The 24,533-nt window shown below is 59.9% G+C and overlaps 2 protein-coding genes across 11 annotated transcripts; both read left to right on the forward strand.

The window, feature by feature from the left end:
* The first annotated feature begins 621 nt into the window (after window positions 1-621).
* Window positions 622-23,803, forward strand: AKT1 (AKT serine/threonine kinase 1). Of its 2 annotated transcripts, XM_053595947.1 has the most exons (13): window positions 622-892; window positions 3,436-3,572; window positions 13,403-13,531; window positions 17,956-18,067; window positions 18,393-18,540; window positions 18,872-19,069; window positions 19,696-19,764; window positions 20,017-20,142; window positions 20,216-20,344; window positions 21,042-21,256; window positions 21,487-21,574; window positions 22,708-22,810; window positions 23,130-23,803. In XM_053595947.1, the coding sequence occupies exons 2-13, from the start codon at window positions 3,527-3,529 to the stop codon at window positions 23,207-23,209; spliced, it is 1,443 nt and encodes a 480-aa protein (XP_053451922.1). In that variant the 5' UTR covers window positions 622-892; window positions 3,436-3,526; the 3' UTR covers window positions 23,210-23,803. The 2 variants fall into 2 exon arrangements, with proteins under 2 accessions (XP_053451922.1, XP_053451923.1); XM_053595948.1 differs by lacking the exons at window positions 622-892; window positions 3,436-3,572 and adding an exon at window positions 5,368-5,453.
* LOC128589075 (keratin-associated protein 10-6-like) lies at window positions 13,539-17,949 on the forward strand. Of its 9 annotated transcripts, none has more exons than XM_053595954.1 (4): window positions 13,539-16,404; window positions 16,439-16,568; window positions 16,601-16,647; window positions 16,697-17,949. In XM_053595954.1, the coding sequence occupies exons 1-4, from the start codon at window positions 15,735-15,737 to the stop codon at window positions 16,990-16,992; spliced, it is 1,143 nt and encodes a 380-aa protein (XP_053451929.1). In that variant the 5' UTR covers window positions 13,539-15,734; the 3' UTR covers window positions 16,993-17,949. The 9 variants fall into 9 exon arrangements, with proteins under 9 accessions (XP_053451929.1, XP_053451932.1, XP_053451928.1 ...); XM_053595957.1 differs by having other exon boundaries at window positions 17,137-17,949; XM_053595953.1 differs by having other exon boundaries at window positions 13,539-16,568.
* Window positions 23,804-24,533: the final 730 nt, after the last annotated feature.

Raw genomic sequence — 24,533 nt, forward strand, 5'->3', positions numbered from 1 at the left:
TGAGTATGACTTTTCCCACCAACATACGGTCCTCCCCTGTGTGTCCACACCTGATTTAGGGTGGACGCCAGGTTAGGTATGCCCCTCTTTTGCTTCTGTCATCAGCTAAGTCCTCCTCCCCATTTGTATTTATAGCTTCCTTCACAGCCCTCCCCCAGAAGGCTGACCCACCCTCTCTCCAAGGAGGCCTCTCTGCCCCAGGGGCCCACTTGCTTGTCAGGGCCAAGGTTGGTTGGGCCTTTTAAAACATTGCTCCCCCTACCCCGCCACATATTAGGGGCACATTCTAAAGTTACCCTAACTACCCCCCTTCCAATGTCAGCAGAAGTGTCCATTCTTTTCAGATCAGTCTTGGGCCCGTTCTACTAGGGTCACCCACCAAAGAGCTAAGCCAGAAGGGCCAGGTCACTTTACAAAAGGGGGAAACTGAGGCCAGAGAGGACGTGGCCCCGGGACAGGCTGCGCAGCACTGCCGGTAGCGCCCCAGGCCCCCTAAGCTGCCCCTAGAGCGCTCCCCCGGCGCTCCACCCTGGCCGCCGGCCGCGCTGTGGGGGCGCCCGGGGCCGCCGAGGCGGATGTGGGCGGGCGGCTCCGGGCGCTGGGCGGGGAGGGGGCGGGCCGGCGGCAGCGGCGGAGGCGGCAGGACGGAGCGCGGCGGGCGACCGGCCCAGCGCAGCCAGCGCGGCCCAGCGGTCGGGAGCAGGCGGCCGAGAACCGAGCACGGCACTGGGCACCGGGTGGCGGCGGCACCGAGGCCCGGCCCCGAGCAGCTGCCGCCCGCCGCGGCCTCCAGCCGGCCCCGCCCAGCGCTGGCCCGCGGGGATGCGGAGCGGCGGGCGCCGGAGGCCGCGGCCAGGCTAGGCCCGCGCTCGCGCCCGGACGCGCTGGCCGGGTGAGTCCCGCCGCCGCCGCCGCCGCCCCGGCCCGGATTTCCTCCCTGCGGCCGCGCCGCTTTGTTCCCGGCCTGCCGGGCTGGGGCGAGGGCGTCGCAGCCGGAATGGAGGAGCGGGAGCAGGAAGTGGCCGAGCGGCGGCCTGGCGGGGAGGGCGCGGGGCGCGCGGCGGCCGTGGGAGGCGGCTCCACGCCGGGCGCCGGGAGTGCGGGCGCCTGCCTCGGCCTCCCTCATGACCTTGGGGAGGCCGCTCCGCCGGGGAGGCCCGGGCTGGGGAGAAGGGGTGCTGCCTGTGCCCCAGACGTGGGCTTGGGGCCGTGGGGCTTCCCTGGGCTGGGCAAGCGAGGCCTCTGGCAGAGTAGGTGCTCAGGAGTTAAGAGAAAGATTTGTCCCGGCGGCCTTCAAGTCTGTGGGAAGGCCCTGGGAAGGAGACCTCATTTCCCATGGACAGAAAAGTTGTACGTGGTGGGCGGGTGCCCAGGCTATCCCACAAAGGACTGTAACTCCTGGGCCCTGAGAGTGCTTCCTGTCCTGGGTGGGTCCTGGATGTTCTGCCTACCCATCCCAGAGCAGGGGGCCTGGTGGGCAGCTGGGGCTTTTCCCCCAGATTGGGGGTTGTGGGACAGCTGATGAACTTGTCCCTAGGCCTTGGTAGACTAGGGTAGGCTTGGGCCTGGGCTCTGGCCATAATGTACCCCACATTCATTCTTGGGTCCCTTAGCCTTGTTACAGATAGCTACTCTTGACGACCTTGAGCCCCTTGTTCAAGTGGAGGGTGGGTGCCTTGGTGGGGGCTTGGTTCTCTGCCCCCCACCTCCAGCTGAGTGGAGATAGTTCACAAGCAAGTGCTCTGGGAGCCTCTCAGTAGACAGTATTTTTTTAAAAAGGTGTGACTTAAGTAACAACAGTAGCAATCATATGCACTATGGTAAAGGTACTCTGTATGGAGCAGCGGGATTTAGGGTCCCCTATGCCCCACCACCCTGCACCCAGTGGCAGCTTTGGTGCAGGCCTGCTGTATGCGTTTCTGTACAGTGTTCACCACCCAGTGTGCACAGATATATTTTTACACTCAGCTCTCGACAGCTGTCTGAGTCAGTAGCAGGCCTCAGGCTCAGGTTGGTGTGGGGGATAGGGGATGTCCGGAGGTCTTTAGGTCCAGCCTTCTGCCTCTAGCCATGCCTAGTCATTGTCACCAGAAGCTCCTGTGACCGCTTCATACCGGGGCTCAGAGCCCTGTCACTGTGGTACCCTCCTCTGGTGTCTTCTGCTGCCTCAGGCCCTTGTATCTTGGGACAAGGTGTAGTCTTCCCTGTCTTGGCACAAGACAAGGCAGTGGGGTCTTTCTGCCATTCTGAATTTAGCTTAGGACAATCAGTGCAAAGTGGCCCTCTGTGGATGCCCCATGTGTGTCTCAGCAGGCCAGAAAAGTGATGGGCCAGCATCTATGCTAGTCATAGCAGAATCCATACCATAGAAGTCCTCAGAAGTCTCTGAGAGGATACCCCTTCCTTTAGGAGTGTCCATCTGGAAGGGTGGTAGAGCACTGTTCATAGGAAGAGCATGCCAAGTGCTCTTTCCCAGGATGCTCAGAATTGGTGATGTGGGAACTGGGTTTTGAGGGATGCCTACGAGTTCATCCAGCAAGGGAGAAATGAGGAGGGCCGTGTAGGATCAATGGCTAGAGTGTGCTCAAGTGAGAGCTGGCTGGTGGGCTACTATAGAGTGGGGGCTTATATGGTGCCCCCCCATTTGGTGCCTCTTGAATGCTATAATTATGGGTCTGTAACCGCCCTGAACTGAGTGCTCCTCACCCACAGGACCTGTCTGAACCTCTCTTTGTACCTAGCGCCCAGCTCTGGGCCTGGCAAAACCAGAGGTGCCTGGTACATGTTGGCCGAATGAATAAACCAGATTCAGGCCGGCAGGGGCGCTGTGGTTTAGGAGGAGTCTGGGGTTTCTCTTGGAGAGGTTTTTAGCATCCTCCTGGAGGGCTCTGGGCTCTCACTTATGCCAGTGGCCAGGAGTCCTGGGCTTTCCTTCTTCATGGTTGAATTTCTCTGCTTTCCGGGTCTGGGAAGCAGGGAGGAGGAGCTCTGTGTGACCTACCCAGGATACCAGCCTGTGGGTGGAAATAGTGTGGACAGGGAGAACAAATAGGGTGTTTGTCACAGGGTTTTGGGAAGTCTGAGCCAGCCTGGGCTGAAGAAGTCCATGGGGCTACCTGGAGGAGGTGGCCTCATCTGGTTCAACAGGTGGAGACTGGGAGGGCCTTTGGGGGATGGGAATGACTTGTCTGAAGGCTAGGTAGGAATGGGGAGTCAAGCAAGGTAACAGCTCTGAGGGCCAGGCATCTGGGGAATTGGCAGGGGATTGGATTCCTGGTCTGAGGAGAGGCCTAGGTCTGAGAAACGATGTGCAGTGACTCGGGAAGGGAGGTGTGGGTGGAGACTTCGGGCACACACAGGGGGCACTGGGCTCACCTCAGGGGCAAGGAGCTGCTCTATACCGGGCACGGCCTCATGCACAACTTCCTTTGCCAGAGGCTGTGGCCAGGCAACAGGGCCCAGGGGGACCTGAGAGGAGCTTGTGAGTACTGCCTGGGCTGCCCGGTGTGCCCAAGACCCTGGCACCATGAATGACGTGGCCATCGTGAAGGAAGGCTGGCTGCACAAACGAGGTCAGTACCCACAGGGGCCAGGTCTGGGGATGGAGGGTCAGGGAGAAGGCCCTGCCATCTGCCCAGGGGGTCCTGGGGTCAGTGGGGCCTGGCCTTCAGGCTTCCATGCTTCGGGGGTCCCAGGGTCTGGTCTGCCAGGGTGTGGGTCTGGGCCTGCTAGGTAGGAGGGGCTGTCTTCCGGGTTCCTGGACTGGCCTGAGCCCAGTGTCCAGGCCCCCACATCCTCCCACAGCATGGAGGGCACTGCCTCATGGGGCCTCCTGGGTGGGAGGGGTGGCCCCATGCAGGGCCAGCCACTGGAGTAGCTGCCCAATTAGGCCCTGTGGGTGGAGAGCCATTGCCAGCCTCCTTCCCCGCTTTCCTGGAAGACAATGAGGATGCTGGCCGTTCCAGGGCTGGCACTGGCCAGGGCTCCTGAGGGCAGGGCAGGGCAGGGCTGCTTGGCTTGGCCTGGTGCCTGCCTCAGGCCAGGCCTTAGGGCCGGGGGCTCTGCACTGCCCAGGGGCCTAGCATGGGGCATTTTTGCCACTGGAACTGCAGAGTTGGCACTTCAGTCCTTTCCTCCTCACTTGGCCCCTGCAGCCCAAGGAGGGGGTTGCTGCCCCAAGGGACTTTGCCAGAAGCTTGTGGGATGGGAACTGCAGCCATGGCCCTCCTCTCTAACCCTGCCCATGGACCCCTTGCATGGCCCATCTTCTGCTGCCCCTCTGTACTGCCTAGTTAGGCTTCTAGGTGCTATAGGTGAATCACTCCCTCTTGCTCCAGGGCAGAGACTGGCAAGCCCCCCTCCCAACTTCCTCTTTTTCCAGACTTGTTCCCTCCTGAAGTTCTGGTGACCATGTCAGTGGCTCATCACTACTCATGCGTGTTCTCTAAAATGGATCTCTCATCTTTGGGAAGGGGACACTGTGGACACAAAGCAAAAGCAGACAGGGAGGCGTGGCAAAAGTGGGTGTCACAAGATGGGGTTTTGTGGGATGTACAGGAGCTCCCTGGCAGAGCAGGCCTGGGAAGCCACAGGAGTGATGGGGAAGAGGAAAGGAGAAACCAAGATAAGAGGCCAAGGAAGTCCAGGAGGGCTCAGAACAGGGACTAGAGGATGTTCAGCTGTGTTTAGAGAGCTCCACTGGGCAGCAGTGGAGAGCCCATGGTCCACAGGGAGCACCTCACCTGACCTTCCTCAGGCTTCCTGTCCCACCTGCTTTCTCTACCCCTTCCTTGCTCTGTGCCTGATGACCCCTCAGCCCCAATGGCTGCAATGTCAGGGTCCCCCCCTCCCCTGGTCTTGGTTCTCTCCTCTGTGCTGTGCAGCCTGCTGCCTGGGGCTGCTACTTCTTAGTCCTTGGCATATGTTTGTTGATTGGCTATTAGATTTAGGGCTGATCTGGGAGATGCCTGGGCCTAAAGACTGTCTAGGGCCCTAGGCCCCAGTTACCAGGATGTCCATTGGCCAGCTGGGCCCAGGCAGGAGCGCCCCTCCAAGGCCAGTGAGCTTGAGGTTGCTGTTTACTGTTGGTGCCTTCTGAATGGTCTGGGCAGGGTCTGAGGACATCAGGCCCAATGGAGCATACCGAGAGCTGAGTCTGATCTCTGATTTGGTCACTCCATTACATTTCTCTCCAATGGAAGTTCACTGACCTCGAGGCTTGGTTTCCCCATCTGTGGGAGTGGGGGCAGGGAAAATACCTTATGGAGTGGCTGGCATGGTTGGTGAGGGCCCTAGTCAGGGTGAGGCCAGCCTCAGTATCCTCAGCCAGTAGGGGGGTCCTGTCCTTTGCCCTGACTCTTTTCCTTTGTCCCCAGTGGTGGTGGCTGGGAGTGGAAGGTGGACATGTTGCATGCGCATGGTAGCACTGGCCTCTCTTGGTGCTTTGTGAGCAGGTGGGTGCCCCAGCTGCATGACCTGCCCCTGCTTGGCAAGAAAGGCCTGTCCTCCAGGGCGCTCCCTATTGCCCCCTGTCCCCTGGGTTTACCTGTGTGTAGTGGGCATGCCTGCTGTCCTGGTGGCAGAGCCAGGTTCTTCCCCTGTCTTGCGCTGGGGCCAGCAGGGCCATGTTGGGCTGAACCCTCCCTGCTTCATGGTGCTCAGGGCTGGCTGGGTCAGGGAGGGAGGGAGGGACACCGCAAGCAGCTCCAGGCCCAGCCCTGGGCCCTGGGGGACACCCCAAGTGGCTCCCTATTCTTTCCTTCCACTGCAGGTTGGGGTGCTATTCTGGGGTCTGGAGCCAGGCTGGTTCTTGGCTGAGCCCCTGGGGTGACATTCCCACAGTCCTGCTTAGCCTGGCTGCAGGGGGAGTGACGGTGCCTGTAGGGGATTGATAGGCCTGGAGATGAAGATGTGGGTGTCCTCCTGTGTGTGAGGGGCCACAGCCACATCTGCAAACTTCCTCCTGCTACCCCTGGGAGGTGGGAGCCGGTCTCTTGGGAGTAACCTGTGCTTTCCCATGTCCTGTGTGTCTGGGCTAGAAAGTTCTGGAACTCGAGTTCCAGCTGTGCGTGGACCTGCGGCTACACCCAGGAAGCCCTCTGGGTGTAGCATCCTCATGTGTCCCCCAAGGAACTGGCCCCTGGGTGTGAGCTAGTGAGGAGCAGTTAAGTAGGTGGTTCTGGGTGGGGCTGGCAGGGACAGGTGGGCAGGTGTCTCAGCTGTGATGGCCATCTGTGTGATGTCCTGCTCAGATGTCCTGTTTACAAAGATTGGGCCTACTGTGTGACTGCTTCTGGTTTTTGAAAGTTGACAGTCTTTTAAAAACTGACTGTGGCCTGAATGCAGTTCTGGCTGCCCTCACTGGCAGCCTCTGGGCTTTAATAGCTCTGTGCTGAGGCTGCAGGCCCCATGGCGTGCCCACCTGGTCTTGGTGCCAATGTGGGCTGCCTACTGTGGCACAGCCCCACAGAGAGTTGCTCCGGTGGAACCACAACCCACAGGGTCCACTCTTGTCCACTTGGCTGGGCTTGCAGCTATCCTCCTTGGTGTTCCCTGGTCCTCAGACAAGCTGGCTGGACCAGGTAGGGCAGGATGCTGGCACCCAGGGTAGAAGGGCTGTGGGTGCCTGAGAATGGGTGCTGGCCACAGGGCACCTCCTCCTCTCTAGGCCATCACCTGGCAGGCCGGGGGCAAGTTGGAGGCAATTGAGGGGAGCAGCCTGTGGTGTGGGGTTCCCCTGTCCCTGGCTCACACCTGGAAGTGGCCCCACCTCAGCAGGGCTGGTGAGGGAGGAAGCCTGTGAGCCTCTCCCCTCAGCCTGCAGGACCACATGGGCAGGAGGGCAAGGCCTCAGTTTCCCTGGCTGTCAGATGGGGTCAGCTCCAGGCCACATCCAGGTGGCCTCTTGGGCCTAGGAAGGTGGGGTGCAGGTGGAGTCTGGCAGGAGGGCTTGACAGAGGGTGGTTGAGGGACAGGGTGTGGGCCCATGGAGGCTGCAGTGCCTGACAGCGGCAGAGGCTGGGCAGTGTGGGGGAGTTCCTTGTTTTGTGGGCACGTTAAGTTCTCCCTTTGGAAACAAACAACAAAAGAGGAAGCTAAATGGCCTTGCCCAGGAGGCAAGGGGTCACTGTTGGCCATAGCCTGGGACCCTGGGCCTACGCACCTGGGGGTTCCCAGGGATGCCCTGTAGGGACTGGACTCCAGGGAATCGAGGGGAGGGGAGTAGGGCTGGGGCCTTGGGACCTGCCCACCTGCTAGGGTGCTGGGATAGCCTTTATAGATCTCCCAGCCACCCTGTCACCCTGTGTGGGTAGCAGAGTACCTCATGTGGAGGGCAACTGAGGTGAGGAAGGTGATAGGGTGGACTATGGGTTGAGTAATTAGTGCCCTGGTAGTGCCCATTGGGGAGGGGGGGGTCTGTGCCCTCCCAGGGAGCTCCCAGAGGATACCTGCTGGGTTGTGTCAGGCTGGGTTCCTAGAAGCACCTAGGGAGGGTTGGCAGAGGGAGCTGGCTCAGGCTCCTCTGCCATCCCCTCTGCCCAGCACACCCAGCCAGCTTGTGGCCAGCATCCCGCTCTCAGGCCCTCCTGTCACTGGAGCAGAAGCTGTCACTCTGGGCCTCTCTCCAGGTTGCCCCAGTGGTGGGCAGGCACCTGTTGCCCTCGCCTGCTGAGCACCCATACCCTGACCCTGTCCCATCAGGTGGGCCCATGAGGAGGTTTCCCCAGCCTAGCCCTGAGCTCCAGGGCAGGTTGGCAGAGGGCCCTGGGCCTCTAGGAGGCACAAGCAGACCAACTCTTGTGGGCCCCCTCAACAGGCCCCCCAACTCCCCTGGCCCCCATCTGTAGGCCCCATGGGGGTACCTCTTTCTCTCTCCCTGCTCACAGGTGATTTTTCTGTACCTTAGGAAATAACAGGTTTGCATCAGAAACATTAGAATGAGAACAATAGAGTCTATGGTAATATTCCTGCCAACCCTGGGGGCTTTGAGGTAGCATCCTTGGGTTTGGGCTTACAGACCCCCCAGTGAGTCCCAGGACTACATTCCCCCACCCTCAGCTCCCACTAATCTGGTGGGCCCCTGCCCAGAGGTGCTGGGGTCGCCAAGGTCGTGTGGGGTTTCCAGAGCCCTTGAGAATGCTTTGTGGGCTGCAGGGTGGGCAACCCAACCTGGGCAGGCTTTGTGGAGGAGGTGGCAGCTCCCTGGGCCCTGCTGAATTCTGAGGAGCCCTCGGCTGGTGAGGGGCTGGCTGGGCAGAAGCAGCTGAGTCTTTGCTTCTATGTCCTCTAGGTGTTTGTAGGGTGCCGGGAGGGCTGTAGTTTGGGACCAACACCTAGCGTCACTGTGCTGGCTGGCAGGTCACTGCCCAGGACCCTGGAAGGAGCCTATGCTGTGTTTCCACTTCCTTTCTCCAGGGTGGTGTCCCTACACAGGGCCTTCGCCAACCCCATGGCCCCTGTCAGAGTGCTATGGCTTCCTCTCCCTGTCCCGTCCCCTGGGAGCCCTGTCACCTTTCTTGCATGGTTGGGTCCATCTGGCTCTTGGCACAGGATTGAAGGCAAGAGGCATCCCTCTCAGGAACTCTCAGGGAAGCCCCTGGACTAGGTGCTGTCTCTGGCAGGGCCACCTGGGCACCTCCCAGGGCTGGCATGTTGAGGGAGCCAGGGGCCTGGTGGCCTGAGAATGTGTGGGCGCCAGGATGGCCCATCTTTATGTGTGGTGTGGCTGATGCTGCCCTGGTCCCCAGGGCCCTGTTGTCACTGGCTGAATGAATGGTGGGGTCTGCAATGGTTCTGAGCTGGTAGCACTGCTGGGGGTGGGGAGGACACAGCAGGCAGGGAGGGCAGGTGAGGCGGGATCCCAGAGGCTGCTGCCAGAGACAGACCATGGGAACTGGCTGGGTGGAGGGCCCCTTATCAAGTCAGTGAGGCTGGGGTGGGATAGAGAGAGGGTGGGAGTGCCTCAACTGCAGGGGTCCTGAGCTGGCTGGTGGGCCGTGCTGGGGTGGGGATTGCTGGGCAGGGGCAGCACTGATGGGCTCAGTGATAGATTGATAAATTAGGTTTGTGGTGGGGTGGGGGGCTGGGAGCCCACTTTCCCTAGCCCAAAGGGTGGGTGATGGGTGGGGCCATGGAGGTGGTAGATTTGTGGGAGGACGGCCAGGTGGGTGGATGCTCAGGCACAAGTGGTCTGCAGGCAGCTACTGCTCACTCAGGAGGTGAGGCGAGCTGGAGGTGAGACTGTCAGATGGCCTGTAGTCCTGCAGGGGCCACTGGAGACAGGAGTGCCCCATCCAGATCTATGCTTATGCAGTAGCAGAGAGATCAGGGCAGTGCCCCCAGGTGACCCTGCCTTCCTCCCATCCTCCTGAGTCAGAGGGTGTTGGGTGGGAACCTGGCAGTGCAGTGGTCTCTGCTAATGATCTGGCTCTCAGTGGCCGTGAGGTTCCAACTCAGCACTTACAGGGTTTGAGTGATTGCACCCTCCTGGTGATAAAGGGACATGGGACCCCCAGCCTGGCCCACCGAGATGACCTGTGCTGGCCGCTGCCGGTAGGTAGCTGTGCACTGTGGGCTGCCGGTCAGCAGCCCGTCTGCTCAATGTGCTGGAGAATGTAAATGGCGCCCGGCAGCTGTCGGCCACGATGGATGTGCTGGCGGCAGGGGACCGCGCGGTGGCCGCTGTCATCTGGCACCCGCTCCCCAGGCCTGCTGGGGCTCACTTTGCTGTGGAGAAACAGTCGGTGCTGCCTGGCATCCTGCCAGCCGTTGCCTGCCACCACCTCCAGGGGTGCGGCAAAGTGTTTATCCAGCAGTTTCCCGAGAGCCGGGGACTTTGGGATTGTGGTCGCGACGCTGAGCTGTGACTTGGAGAGGCTGATACACCTGGCATCTCAGGAGGACTTGGGTCAGGCCTGGCCACAGCTGCTGGTTCTGGCCCCTACATCTGTGGGTGCTGCTTACAGTATCCTGACTATGATGTGGCCATGATGGTGGAGGTGTGGGGGCCTCCTCCCAGCACCCCAGCCTTTGGCCTGAGATGGGCTGGTGGGGTGGAACCCCACTTTTCACGGGGGCCTCTAGCCCTTTGCCAAGGTGAGCAGGGGATAGGTAGAATTGCCCTTCTGCTGGCGAGGACCTGGGGAGCTGTCCCATGGAATGCCGGCTGGACAGGGTGGCATCCTAAAGGACTCACTGAGCTCCCCGGTGTCTGTTTCTTGGCCAAGGCCTGCTGTGGGCCTGTGCTGTGGCACCATGCTCTGCAGTGTGCAGGGGTGTTGGTTTGAGGACCTTCCAATGGGGTGGTGCAGTAGGTGGCACCGACCTTCTCCACATCTGCTTAACTGGACTTTGTTCCTGTTTCTCTCGTGGGGGAGTTCAGGAAGAATTGGGAACCTGCCCAGGATGTGCGTCTTGCACCTCAGGCCACTGAGGACCAGCACGTGTGTGGCCTCTTCTATTGGGGGAGTGTGGACGCTAGAAGTGGGGACATGTATGCCCATCACCCCCACCCTCCCAAGGGAACCTGGAGGGCAGGTGCCAGCCCACAGACACCAACAAGGATGGCAGTGGCCTGGCCATCTCCTGCGTGTTCCCCAGCCTATGTCACCCCGAGTTCTAGAGCAGGGTGTGGGAGGGGCCTGGGTGCCTATCATCTGGGTTGGCTGCCTGCCCAGTGTCCTGTCTGGCCCGAACTCATTAAGATACAGGCCATGGCCCAGGCCACAGTTAGTGCTTTGGGCGCCCCAAGTGACCGCCTAGCTGGACCTCTGAGTGGGAAAGGAAGAAGTCATGTGTGTCTCTGGAGCCTGGGGCCAGGCCCCCAGGGTTTCTGCTCCTCCCAGAGCAGAAACGGGCTGGCCCCTTCTTGCCCACCAGTTCCCCAAGCCTGTCCTGGGCCTGGCCACAGGCAGAGCATGGTCCCCTGGGCCTCCTGCACCCTGGTCCAGCTCCCAGAACCTGCCTGGCTAGGGCCCGTGGGGTGAGAGCTGCTAAGAGGCAGGTGCAGGCTCAGGGCTGGCTTGGGTGGGCAGACGGGGTGTGCCGGCCGTACAGGGGGCTGCCAGGCACAGTGGGGGTGGTGGCAGTTGGTAGATCGGATGGGTTTTGGGCACTCATCAGTCTTCCCGCTCAGTTAGCATCCCAGGGAGTGGCAGCTGGCAGGAGGGAGGCACTCCATCAGGGGCCGACAGCTCCAGACTGGCGCGCAGGGGGTGGGCGCAAGTGGGCCAAGTGGGGGTGGGGCAAGCTGCATGCACTCCTTCCCTCCCCTCCCTACAGTGGCTCCCCCTACCCCTAGCTGCACCTGTGGGCCTGTGGTGGGTCAGGGGGCCTGGAGGCTGGGGGCTGCATGAGTGTGGATATATATGGGGGTGGGATTCCAGGCCTGGGCAGTAGCTGGTTCCTGATGATGGCGAGACCACAACTGCAACGGAGACTGGGTGGAGGTGCTGACGAATGTTCTTGGGGGAGGGCACGGATTTGGGCTGTCACCTTCCTTCCTTGCCCTCCTTCTTCCTGAGGCTCAGTGTTGGCTGTTGGCCAGAGGCCCCAGGTGGCCTTGGCGGCTGGCTGGGGCCAGGGCCTACAGAAGATTGGGGTGGGAGGTATGGGCTTGGAGCTGGTGCTCCAGGCGCCCTGGCCGCTGCTCTTGAAATTAGACCAGCGAGAAGGGGCAGCAGGGCCTCCACATTCTCTCAAGGGACCCTGCCACCTTTGGCTCAAGTCACAGAGCATCACAGAGGGTGGGACGCTTTGCTGCTTTGCCAGTCCCTTCTGGGCGATGACTGATGCTGGGGCCCTCCCTGCACTGGGGGCAGTGTCTGGGTCCTGGGCTGGGGATGTGCCCAGGGTAGGCTCTGGCTGTCCAGCTGGCCCTCTGGTGACAGATGATGAAGATGCCTATGTCTCTGGAGCCAGCAGCAGCCTCTCCCCATACTCAGGTCCTGCTAGGTAGGCTCCCTGGGAGAGGGTGCCCCATCTCCCCACATCTCCAGTAGCATGGGTTGTGCCGGGCAAAGACTGGGCCTGTGAAGCCACACCCTGAGGTGCGTGGGTGAGGAGGGTCTGGGCAATGGGGCCTTAGACCTGGGGAGTGGCCAGCTGCCGAGCCCTTTACAGCGGCTTGCCTATCACTTGGAAGAAAGATGCCCTAGCGTCTGCAAAGTCCCGAAGCCCACCCCTGGTACCACCTCAGCCCACACGGAGGGGTCCTCAGGCCATAGCTGGGCTGGCCAGGCACTCCAGAGGTGGTGGGCCACTGCCCTGGCCCCATGTGCCTTGCCTGTGGGAACCCCATGAGTATGTATCCTCCGAACTCCCTTGGGGCTCCTAGCCCAGTCAGGACATGCTTCGTGGGCTGAGGAAGGCTGGCACATCTCGATCTCACCCAGCAGACCTAGCAGGACTGAGGAGTGGGGGGCCTATTGAATGGGACAATTGCTTGTCCCCCCAGGTCCCTCCAGACACCCTCATCTGGGACTTTAGTGGGAAAGCCCAGGCCTCAGAGCTCAGAGACCCCAGCTCCTTACATGGACCCCTCCTACCCATGGTTGCCTAATTAGTGAGCTCTCTGTTGTTCAAATTCCTTGCTCTGCAAAATGTAAATGAAACATTTTTTTCTGGGTGTCAGTATGAAAAATGACAGTTGCTCACATATCACAGAGGACATCTGCTCTGGTCCTTAAGTGCGAGTGCCTGCTTATGGTTGATGTCGCAAAACGTTCCCATGTACCTGGGTAACCCCTGGTGGGATGTGGGTTGCCTATAGCAGCAGGTGTGTGCAGCCTGGAGCTGCACACCTTTGAGGGCTCGAGCCCTCGCACCACAGGGCACTGCTCAGGGCACTGCTCTGGGTGGGGGCGGGGTGCTGTCCCCAGGCCAGGGCAGTCCCAGATCTTGCTCTGGGTGGCACTGACCCCTCACTGGGGAGGGACACCAGCACAATTTTCGCATCTGGGAACTGGCCATTGCGGGCAGCCCACAGTCACTTATAGTTACCAGCTGGCCAGCCTACCTGAGTAGCTTTGGGTGCTGGAGGAGAGCTCTTGGCCCCGGCTCGGTGCCACCATCTCCAGGGAGGCATGCAGACTGGCCCAGACTGGCTCAGCCTCCTGGTAACTAATTATGCCCCTTCCTCAGGCCCCAGGTCCTTTCAGATACAGCAGGGGTGGGGGTGGCCCTTCATGGGGCAGGTGCTCAGGTATGGGCAGCCTGACCTTTCAAGGCACATGAGTCTGTTGCTGGCCTTAAGGAGGACATCGCATTCCCGCCCTGCCCCTGAGGACTCAAGCTTCCTGGGCACATCTGTCCTGGCACAGCCAGCTGCCAACTGGCCACTGGGACAGAGCCTATCGGGGAGGGGAGCTGGTGGCCACAGCCCCTTACCACTGGCCTCCCGCAGGGGAGTACATCAAAACCTGGCGGCCCCGCTACTTTCTCCTCAAGAACGATGGCACGTTCACCGGCTACAAGGAGCGGCCGCAGGATATGGATCAGCGCGAGTCTCCCCTGAACAACTTCTCTGTGGCACGTGAGTACCCTGGTTGGCAGCTTGCCAGGCAGGGGAACCAGGCTGAGCCCTGCTAAGGACGGCTGAGTGGCCAGCTCTGGCTGGGTGGGGTCTTCAGGCCAGTCCTGAGGCTGGCAGACCTAGCTGAGTGCTGACAGGCGAGCCTTGGAGTAGATGGCCAACCTAGGGCCACCTTCTCCTGGGGTCTCACCCTGGGAAGCCACCTGGGTGGGCAGGGCAGGAAGACTGCATGGGCCCACTCCCCTCTGCCACCCAGGGGACGTGTGCTTCTTCCCATGAAGTTCTTAGGCTACCAGACCCTGTGGTGAAACATCTGCTTCCCCCTTGGCTGGGTTGTGGATTGGAGTCAGCCCCCCTCAGGTAGGAGAGTGTGGTGAGGCTAGCCCAGGTGAGGCTAGCAGAGGATGTGGGCCAGGGCATTCTGCATTGCCAGGTGAGATGTGGCATTTCCTCTGTATACTGCTATAGCTTTATCCCCTGCCCATGGGGAAGACAGAGTGTGTGACTCTACCCACATGTGATGGGGACCTAGGCATGGTGACAGGCTGAGAAGGTGGGATGATGGGAGCCCTCCTGCCTGGTCCCCATCCCCTGGGGCCAGGACACAGGCCTGTATGTAACTGAGTGGGATACCTTCCAGTGACGGGGCCTGCTAACCACAGGCGTCTGGGGTCTGTGTGGGGTCATGGAGCATGATGTCCACCAAAGGTTGGTCCTATGCACGACCTGGTACCGTGGTCCCTCCAGGTGGCCTTGCCCCCACATTGTGCATCCTGGGATCCTGGGGTCCTCTGGCTCCCCCACTTTGCTAGCTTTCCAGGTTCTGCTCTAGGGCTTGCCAGAAGGTCAGCATGGGCCTTTACCCAGGCTGGGTGGGGAAGGACTGTAGCTCTATAGCATTTGTCAGGTGCCTGGCTGCTTGGGCACCTGTGTCCAGTGAGCCTGGTGGCCAGCAGACCCTGCCCTGAGGGCGTCTAGTAGGAGGCATAGTAGGAGGCTGAGGGACTTCCTGGGGGGCTTTCCCAGGATCCTCGGGCTCTCTGTCTCAGGTCCAGCAGCAGCAGAGGAGCCTGACAGAATGGAGGTCCCTAGGGTGAGGGGGAGACCCAGGGTGCACACATGGTCTCCTGGAAGCCTCACAGCTGAGTGGGAAACCTACTACTACTCATAGCAGGCTCTCCCTGATGCCTCTGTGATTGAGGCTGGGGGCTTCAGGGCTCACGAAGAGGCTGGACACCCCTGTGTGGCCACAGCCCCTTGAAGCAGGGCCTTGCTGGGGGTGGGGAAGGCAGCATAGGAAGGATGGAGAATGGCTCCTTGGGAGAGGCACAGGGGTGGGCACCCAGCACAGGGGCAGGACCTTCAAAGGAGGCCTTAGGCAGGCAGGCTGGAGCACCTTGTTGAGGAGCAAAGCTGGTGTGGAGGGGGCTGTTCTCCAGGGCAAGGTTCTAGAGGAGTGGGGCTGACACCCCTAGCCCTGGAGAGGGTATTGTATCTGCCAGCCTCCAATAGGCTGCTCCAGAGTAGGAGGGAGGCTGCTGTGGCCCTGCTCGTGTTGTCACAGGCTGTCCTTCCCACAAAGCTGGCCCTGAGCCCTTCCTGGCCCCCAGGCTTAGCAGACCACTCTTGCACTGCCCAGCCAGGGCCCCTCACAGTTGCCAGGGCAAAGTTGCTGGAATGTGGCAGGCACCTCTGCTGGCCCTCTGGCCTCACAAAGGCTGGGGCAAAATCCAGCTGGGAAGCCTCGAGGCTGTACCATCTGCTCACAGTCCCCCTCAGAGTCCAGTGTGTCTCCACAGCTGCAGATGTGTGTGCGCCTGGGGTGTGTGTCCCCCAGAGGTGTGTGTCCTCTACGTATGTATTCTCTGTGTGTGCGTGTCCTCCAGGTGTATGTCTTCCAGGTGTGTGTGTCCTCTAGGTGTGCATATCTTTCAGGTGTATGTCCTCCAGATGTGTGTGTCCTCTAGCTGTATGTCCTCCAGGTGTGCGCATCCTCCAGGTGTGTGTGTCCTCCAGGTGTGCGTGTCCTCCAGGTGTATGTCTTCCAGGTGTGTGTGTCTTCCAGGTAAGTGTGTCCTCTAAGTGTGCTTGTCTTTCAGGTGTATGTCCTCCTGATGTGTGTGTCCTCTAGCTGTATGTCCTCCAGGTGTGCGCGTCCTCCAGGTGTGTGTGTCCTCCAGGTGTGTATGTCCTCCAGGTGTGTATGTCCTCCAGGTGTATGTCCTCCAGATGTGCGTGTCCTCTAGCTGTATGTCCTCCAGGTGTGCATGTCTTCCAGGTATGTGTGTCCTCCAGGTGTATGTCCTCCAGGTGTGTGTGTCCTCCAGGTGTGCGTGTCTTCCAGGTGTATGTCCTCCAGGTGTGTGTGTCCTCCAGGTGTATGTCCTCCAGGTGTGCGTGTCCTCCAGGTGTATGTCCTCCAGGTGTGCGTGTCTTCCAGGTGTATGTCCTCCAGGTGTGCGTGTCTTCCAGGTGTATGTCCTCCAGGTGTGTATGTCTTCCAGGTGTATGTCCTCCAGGTGTGCATGTTTTCCAGGTGTACGTGTCCTCCAGGTGTATGTCCTCCAGGTGTGTGTGTCTTCCAGGTGTATGTCCTCCAGGTGTGCGTGTCTTCCAGGTGTATGTCCTCCAGGTGTGCGTGTTTTCCAGGTGTATGTCCTCCAGGTGTGTGTGTCTTCCAGGTGTAGGTCCTCCAGGTGTACGTGTCCTCCAGGTGTGCGTGTCTTCCAGGTGTATGTCCTCCAGGTGTGTGTGTCTTCCAGGTGTATGTCCTCCAGGTGTGTGTGTCTTCCAGGTGTATGTCCTCCAGGTGTGCATGTTTTCCAGGTGTATGTCCTCCAGGTGTGTGTGTCTTCCAGGTGTAGGTCCTCCAGGTGTACGTGTTCTCCAGGTGTGCATGTCTTCCAGGTGTATGTGTCCTCCAGGTGTGCGTGTCTTCCAGGTGTATGTCCTCCAGGTGTGTGTGTCTTCCAGGTGTATGTCCTCCAGGTGTGCGTGTTTTCCAGGTGTATGTCCTCCAGGTGTGTGTGTCTTCCAGGTGTGTGTCCTCTAGGTGTGCATGTCTTCCAGGTGTATGTCCTCCAGGTGTGCGTGTCTTCCAGGTGTATGTCCTCCAGGTGTGTCTCCTTCAGGTGTGTGCATACTCCAGGTGTGCATGTTCTCCAGGTGTGTGTGTCTTCCAGGTGTATGTGTGCTCTAACAATATGTCCTCCAAGTGTGCATGTCTTCCAGGTATATGTTCTCCAGGTGTGCACGTCCTCCAGCTGTATGTCTTCCAGGTGTATTTCCTCCAGGCATGCATGTCCCAGTGTCCTCTACCTGTATGTCCTCCAGGTATGTGTGTTTTCCAGGTGTATGTCCTCCAGGTGTTTGTCCTCCAGGTATGTGTGTCTTCCAGGTATATGTCCTCCAGGTGTGCATGTCTTCCAGGTGCATGTCCTCCAGGTGTGCATGTCCTCTAGCTATATGTTCTCCAGGTGTGTATGTCCTCCAGGTGCATGTCCTCCAGATGTGTGTGTCCTCCGGGTGTGTATGTCCTCCAGGTGTGTGTGTCGTCTAGCTTATGTCCTCCAGGTGTGTGTCCTTCAGCTGTGCCTGTCTTCCAGGTATGTGTGACTTCCAGGTGTACGTCCTCCAGGTGTGTGTGTCCTCCTGGTTTATGTCCTCCAGGCATGCACATCATCCTGGTGTGCGTGTCCTCCAGGTGTGCCTGTCTTCCAGGTATGTGTGACTTCCAGGTGTACGTCCTCCAGGTGTGTGTGTCCTCCTGGTTTATGTCCTCCAGGCATGCACATCATCCCGGTGTGCGTGTCCTCCAGGTGTGCCTGTCTTCCAGGTATGTGTGACTTCCCAGGTGTACGTCCTCCAGGTGTGTGTGTCCTCCTGGTTTATGTCCTCCAGGCATGCACATCCTCCTGGTGTGCGTGTCCTCCAGGTGTGCCTGTTTTCCAGGTATGTGTCCTCCAGGTGTATGCCCTCTAGGTGTGCATGTCCTCCAGGTATGCGTGTTCTCCGGGTGTGCGTGTGCCCCCAGTGTATATGTCCTCCACCTGTGCTTTCTCAGGCCCCCTCACTGCTTTCACTCCGTGGGACTGCCATATGCCCATACCTCTGAGGTCTGGTTCATGGTAGGGCTTAGAGATGAAAGGAAGGAAGGAAGGAAGGACCAAGGACAGGACAGTGGTGTGGGGTTGACCTGACCCAGCCCTGGATGCCCTCTTCGGGTATATCATATCTCCAGACCAGGGTATGGGGCTCTAGCCCCATTTTATGTGGGAAATCACAGCTTGGAGAGTGGGTGAGATGGGGCTTCCCAGGGCCTGGTAGGTAGTCTGGGGAGCTGGCTAGTGTGGCCAGGGCTGTGGGGCGGGCTCTGGGATGGCAGGTGGGTGTGGTAGACAGGTGCTTGCTGGTCCTGCCCCCAGAGTGCCAGCTGATGAAGACAGAGCGGCCCAGGCCAAACACCTTCATCATCCGCTGCCTGCAGTGGACCACGGTCATTGAACGCACCTTCCATGTGGAGACGCCTGAGGAACGGTATGGGGGACCACATGGGGATGGGAGGTGCTCACATCCTCTGCCTGTAGCCACCCTTGCTCCACAGTTCTCCCTCCTCAGAACTTGTTTTAGATGTCTGTAGGGTCTGGGTGTGGAAACTGAGGCACAAGATGAAAATGAGGTGGGGAGGGAGTGCAGTCCTGCTACAGGGCTGGCCTCAGTGTCCAGGAGGGTTTTCTGATCCTGAGCAAGGGCGGCTAGCTCAGGTCTCTCTCTGGAGCCTCTGTGGAAGGGGAGGCTGTGGCTGCGTGGGTTGGGGGGGGGCTTCTGCTGCAGGGCAGGGCCTCTTCTGATCACTCTGCAGGGAGGAGTGGACAACTGCCATACAGACAGTGGCTGATGGACTGAAGAAGCAGGAGGAGGAAATGATGGATTTCCGGTCGGGCTCACCCAGCGACAACTCTGGGGCCGAGGAGATGGAGGTGGCCCTCGCCAAGCCCCGTCACCGTGTGGTGAGCACCCCCCCTCTGCGGCTGCCAGGGCAGTGAGGGCCCCAGGGGTGGTGGTGGTCCTTGCCCCAGTCGGGTAGTGGGCCTGCTACCTGTTTCTTCCCTGTGTCGGAAGTGACATTGGGGTCCTGAAGGCTCAACAGTGTCACCGCTCTGTTTCCCAGACCCCCGTGTTCCACAAAGGGGAAGCAGCCCTGTGTCCTCAGTGGGCTCAGAAGCCCTGCTAACCTCAGCAGGTGGCAGGTGACTCTGAGGCCCCCTGACACCTGTGCATACTGTTGGTGGGCAGAGGTTGAACTGACGCCCACTGACCCAGCCCCTGTGCCGCCCCCAGACCATGAATGAGTTCGAGTATCTGAAGCTTCTGGGCAAGGGCACTTTTGGGAAGGTGATCCTGGTGAAGGAGAAGGCCACAGGCCGCTATTATGCCATGAAGATCCTTAAAAAGGAGGTCATTGTGGCCAAGGATGAGGTGGCCCACACACTCACTGAGAACCGCGTCCTACAGAACTCCAGGCACCCCTTCCTCACTGTGAGTCTGCCTGGGCCCCTGCCAGGCACGGGGCCAGGGTCAGTGGCCACTCTTGGCTGCCTCTGATGGACAGGGTTTACCTTCCCACAACACAGTGGGTCAGACTCAGCAACCCTGGGGACAGGCCTCCGTGGAGGGTGGCATGTGGAAGTGCCCTGTGGAACAGGACCTCAGCCTTCCTTCCACTCTGTGGGCTCAGGCGCCCCCAGCTCCCCACATCCTATATCCCTCAGGGTCCTGTCATGGTTACTTGGCATGGGAGGTATTTACTATGAAAGGGATTCAGTCACTTAATTAGTTTGGGGTTACCACGTTAGAGTACAAGTTGGCCATCATGGGGGCTTAAAAGCAGAACTGCCTGTGGTTCGAGATGTGCAGGCAAGGACAGGAGGACGCATCTCCCCTCGACAGGCCACAGAGTTGGAAGCTCAGATCTGTCACTCCAATTGTACTTCAGTGTCCCCCGAGCAGGAGCACTGCCAGCTGCCGAGACCCTCACTGCCCCAGGCCCTCAAGCCAGAGGCACCTTGTTTATCTGTAAAATGGGCCTTAGTGCTTCTTATGGCAGCCAGGGGGCAGTGGGATCAGGGTGTGTGCCTGAGGCTCCAGCTCTGCTTCTGTTCTAGGCCCTGAAGTACTCCTTCCAGACCCATGACCGCCTCTGCTTCGTCATGGAGTACGCCAACGGGGGCGAGGTAGGGAGGGCGGCTGGGGGCGGCTCTCAGGAGGGGCTCGTCCCTATCGCAGCTCTGCTGGTCCAGCAGGGGTGGTGGGGTGCCCGCTGTGTGCATCTGCCTGCTGGGGCAGCCTGTCCTGCTGAGTTGGGGTCTCTAAGACCTTCTGGGCCCCTGGGTCTTCTGGAGGTTGGTCCTCCTACGCCCTCTGCCCTCTCACCCTGTGGGCTGTCGGGAGGGCCCCCGCCGCATCTCAGGGCCTGCCCCCTGCAGCTCTTCTTTCACCTGTCTCGTGAGCGCGTGTTCTCCGAGGACCGGGCCCGCTTCTACGGTGCCGAGATTGTGTCAGCCCTGGACTACCTGCACTCGGAGAAGAACGTGGTGTACCGGGACCTCAAGGTGCGTCCCGCGGGCTGGCAGGAGGTAGGGATGTGGCCTGGCAGCGCTGACCACTCCTGCCCTCCTCACATAGCTGGAGAACCTCATGCTGGACAAGGACGGGCACATCAAGATCACAGACTTCGGGCTGTGCAAGGAGGGCATCAAGGATGGTGCCACTATGAAGACCTTCTGTGGCACCCCTGAGTACCTGGCCCCTGAGGTGCGCCTGCCACTGTGTGCATGTTCCCCACCAGTTCCCCGTGACCTGGGCACACTGTGACACTCCATCTTCCTGTGTCCTGAACACGCTGTGACACCCCATCCCCCCGTGTCCTGGGCACGCTGTGACACCCCATCCCCGTGTGTCCTGGGCATGCTGTGACGCCTCATCCCCGTGTCCTGGGCATGCTGTGACACCCCATCCCCGTTTGTCTGGGCACGCTGTGACACCCCATCCCTGTTTGTCCTGGGCATGCTGTGACACCCCATCCCCATGTGTCCTGGGCATGCTGTGACGCCTCATCCCCCGTGTCCTGGGCGCGCTGTGATAACCCATCCCCTTGTGTCCTGGGCATACTCTGACACCCCATCCTCGTGTGTCCTGGCCACGCTGTGACGCCCCATCCCGTGTCCTGGGCACACTCTGACACCCCATCCTCCCATGTCCTAGGCACACTAAGACACCCCATCCTCTTGTGTCCTAGGCATGCTGTGATACCCCCATCCCCGTGTCCTGGCCACGCTGTGACGCCCTATCCCCGTGTGTCCTGGGCACGCTGTGACACCCCATCCCCCCCATGTCCTGGGTACTCTGTGACATCCCATTCTCCTGTGTCCTGGCCACTCTGTTGCACCGTGCCCCCTCCCCCCGCCCCGGGTATCCTGGCCACACTGTGAAGCCACCCCTGCCCCTGCAGGTGCTGGAGGACAATGACTATGGCCGGGCAGTGGACTGGTGGGGGCTGGGCGTGGTCATGTATGAGATGATGTGCGGCCGCCTGCCTTTCTACAACCAGGACCACGAGAAGCTCTTCGAGCTCATCCTCATGGAAGAGATCCGATTCCCACGCACACTCGGCCCTGAGGCCAAGTCCCTGCTCTCGGGGCTGCTCAAGAAGGACCCCAAGCAGAGGTGAGGCCGCCAGCCTGGTGCCAGCGCGGTGTCCCGGCCAGGGCCATGCTGGAGCTGGCAGCCCCTCACACCTGCTCAGGAGGCCCCGGCCTGCGGCGGATGGGCCTGTGCTGCTCAGACTGCCCTGCTGCCCCCACGGCCTGGGCACCCTGCCTGGTGCCCCAGGTCCTACGATGGGAGGGGACCCCGAGCGGTGGTGGCGCATCACCATGGCTCCTCTCCCGCCCCAGGCTCGGCGGGGGCTCCGAGGACGCCAAGGAGATCATGCAGCATCGCTTCTTCGCCAGCATCGTGTGGCAGGACGTGTATGAGAAGAAGGTGTGTCGGCTGCCCATGTCCCCACGTCCCCCTCAGCTGCAGTGCTCTTGCTGGCCCTGGTCGGGCGCGTGCTGTGGGCCTGTGCACATAGCACTGGCTGCATTGTGCCCTAGCAGGTGCCAGCATGGGGGCCCTTCCCTGTGCTGCACAGTGAAGCTGCCCCTGCCCTCCCCTCTGGGGTAGCACCTGCTCTTCCTGGGTGGGAGGACATCTGGGGGAAGCAGCTCTTTCCTTCCAGTCCCCTGTTGTGGGGGTCTCACCTGTCCTTCATCTTCCCAGGGACTTCTTGAGCCTCAGGCCCTGACACAGGTTAATGGGGTCACCCAGCCAGGCTGCGAGGGTTGTACTTGGGGGCCCTGTCAGCAAACATGTGCTACCCAGTTTCTAGTTGGTACCTCCCCTGAGTGCCTGTCTCGGCCACAAGTTCAGCCCTGCCCTCTGGGGAAACTCAGGCAGCCCCTGACACCTGCTCATCCCTGACCAAGGACCCTGCTAGTCCATCCAGGCCAGACTCCAGGGGCAGCACTGGGGACGTCCTCCCTGCAGGGCCCTCACGTGTGCACAGCACTTCATAGTTCCCTTGCGTCCTGGGCTGCGGGGACTTCTGCAGCCTGCTTGTGGCCCAGCCCTGAGCCACGAATGAGGCACAGCAGGCTCACCTCACATACCTTGTTACAGACTCCATCTTACTCGCCCCTTCTTGATTTATAAGAAAACCAGTTTAAAAAAAAAAATCAGAAAGGTGGGCATGGTGGCTCACACCTGTAATGCTAGTCACTTTGGAGTCTGACCAAGAAGTTCAAGATCAGCCACAGCAACATTAGCAAGATCCCATCTCTAAAAAAATTGCTCCTCGGCCCCCTCACCCATTGCTACAGGGGCTGCTGTGAGCACAGCTGGGTGCCTGGGCCTGTTGGCCAGTGGGAGTGTCAGGAGCTCCTATTGTCCCCTGGCCACTCTCCACCCCTGCACGGCCCTCAGGAGCTGTGCCCAGGGAGCTGGCAGCCTGTCCCACCATCAGTGCTGCCTGGAGACAGGCCCCTGGAGGTGTGGGTGTGCGAGGGTCTGGTGCATCCTGGGTCTGGGGTGCTGGAGCTAGGCCTGTGACCAGCCCTCTGTCTGCCCCTCTGTAGCTCAGCCCACCCTTCAAGCCCCAGGTGACATCAGAGACTGACACCAGGTATTTTGATGAGGAGTTCACGGCCCAGATGATCACCATCACACCACCTGACCAAGGTGAGGGCCACTCTGTCCACTGCCCCCTCCTCCCAGGTTGGAAGGCCCAGTGGTTACCCTCCATGGGATGCTTGCAGGGTTCAACTTCTTTTTTGGCTTCAGATGTTTAAGTTTTTAAAAAGTTCCTTTAGGATGATACTAGTGATTAGGACAGGAGGCTCACTTCCCCCACCCCCAGCACTCTGAGGGATGGGGTCCCTGTGTCCCAGTGTGGGCCCTGCCTCAGTTTCCCCAGCAGCGTGGCAGTGGGATGGCGGGGATTTGGGACATCTGGCTTCATCCGGAGCGGGCACCTGGCCTAAGCAGCCTCCTCCTGCAGACGACAGCATGGATTGTGCAGATAGCGAGCGGCGGCCACACTTTCCCCAGTTCTCCTACTCAGCCAGTGGCACGGCCTGAGGAGGCCACTGGGCAGCCAGGGCTCTGCTCCGGACAAAGGTTCCACGGTGACAGGAGGCCCCAGACGGATGTGTATTCAATGGCTTTTTATTTCTTGGGTGCATTTGAGAGGAGCCATGACATTCCTCCTAAGCACAGATGGAAAGACGTTTCGTGCTGTGGGCAGCATACTCGAGGAAGAAAATTGTCCTGCGGATTTTCTTAATTTATTTCATCCAATTTGTGCTCCAGATGCGGCCTTGGGCCTCAGAACAATTAGATTCTCGTAGGAAAATGTTAGGACGTATGCAGCTACGTGCAAAGGGGCTGGGGGTCTAGTGGGTCCTGCTGCTGGCCTCGCCCCATTAGCCTGTCTCACCAGCTGCCCCTGTCTCATAGTGGCATGCTGGCTAGCACTCTTGGGGGGCACATGGCAGCCCTCAGCACTAAGGCCATGCCTATAAGGCTGGCCACCCTGAGCCCTGGGGTTGGGGCTGGGCCAGGGTTTGTCCACAGGAAAGAGGAACAAGGTTTAACTCATTGCTGTGTATTATGTTGTTTAAATGCATTGGAGGGGTTAATCTTAGTAAAGAGAAAACCCCTCCCACCCCCCCCTTTTCCCTCCTGTGTCACAGTCTCGGTGGCTGTCCCATCGAGCCCTTCTCAGATGACTTCTCCACAGTAGCACTTGACCTTTTAGACGCTTACCTTTTTGGCTGTATGTCCCTGGCCCGCCTGGCTTCCTCTTACAGGGAGGCTATCTTGGGCCTCACACCCTCCCGGCCAGATGCTGCTGCAGCTGCTGCACCATGGCATTTTTTACAACATTCAACTTTTAGTATTTTTACTATTATAATATGAAACTTTCCCTCCAAATTCAATAAAAATTGCTTTTCAAGTTTGTGGCTTACTTTGCTGAGTGAAGGAGCCTGCGGCCCGGGGAGGGATCCCTGTTCGTAGTACCCTCCGTCTTCCTCTGCTCAGGTCAGCACCTGTGCCAAGGGCAGGCTTGGGGCCTGGCTCAAGCAGGGGTCTGCAGACCTGAGCCCAGTGGCAGCTTCCAAGGGAAGATATCCTCCCCAGCTCTGGAGGGCTTGCCTGAGGGGAAGATGGGCTGCCCAGATGTTGACTCAGGGATCCAACCATCTTCCTGGCCCCACCTGTCTTCATCCCAGCCATGGAGGTGACCGTGCAGGCAGCAGGGCCACCTATCTCCACTCGAGCTGCTGTCTCCTGGGCTAAGCCATGAATGAAACCTGGAGCACCAGTAAGGGTGAGGCTTGAAGGGCCACAGCTGGGGCTAAGGTCCTAGCCTGGGCCACAACCAGGCCTCTAAGACTTCAGA

Source organism: Nycticebus coucang, chromosome 6 (assembly GCF_027406575.1).
Source record: "Nycticebus coucang isolate mNycCou1 chromosome 6, mNycCou1.pri, whole genome shotgun sequence".
Classification (NCBI taxonomy): Eukaryota; Metazoa; Chordata; class Mammalia; order Primates; family Lorisidae; genus Nycticebus; species Nycticebus coucang.

Coding starts and splice junctions, on each gene's coding strand:
- AKT1 (XM_053595947.1), top strand. CDS start 3,527: ATGAATGACGTGGCCATCGTGAAGGAAGGCTGGCTGCACAAACGAG. Junction 19,765..20,016: donor AGTACGCCAACGGGGGCGAG/GTAGGGAGGGCG, acceptor TGCCCCCTGCAG/CTCTTCTTTCACCTGTCTCG. Junction 20,143..20,215: donor TGGTGTACCGGGACCTCAAG/GTGCGTCCCGCG, acceptor CTCCTCACATAG/CTGGAGAACCTCATGCTGGA.
- LOC128589075 (XM_053595949.1), top strand. CDS start 15,735: ATGTCCTCCAGGTGTATGTCCTCCAGATGTGCGTGTCCTCTAGCTGTA. Junction 16,569..16,600: donor CAGGTGTGTGTGTCTTCCAG/GTGTGTGTCCTC, acceptor CATGTCTTCCAG/GTGTATGTCCTCCAGGTGTG.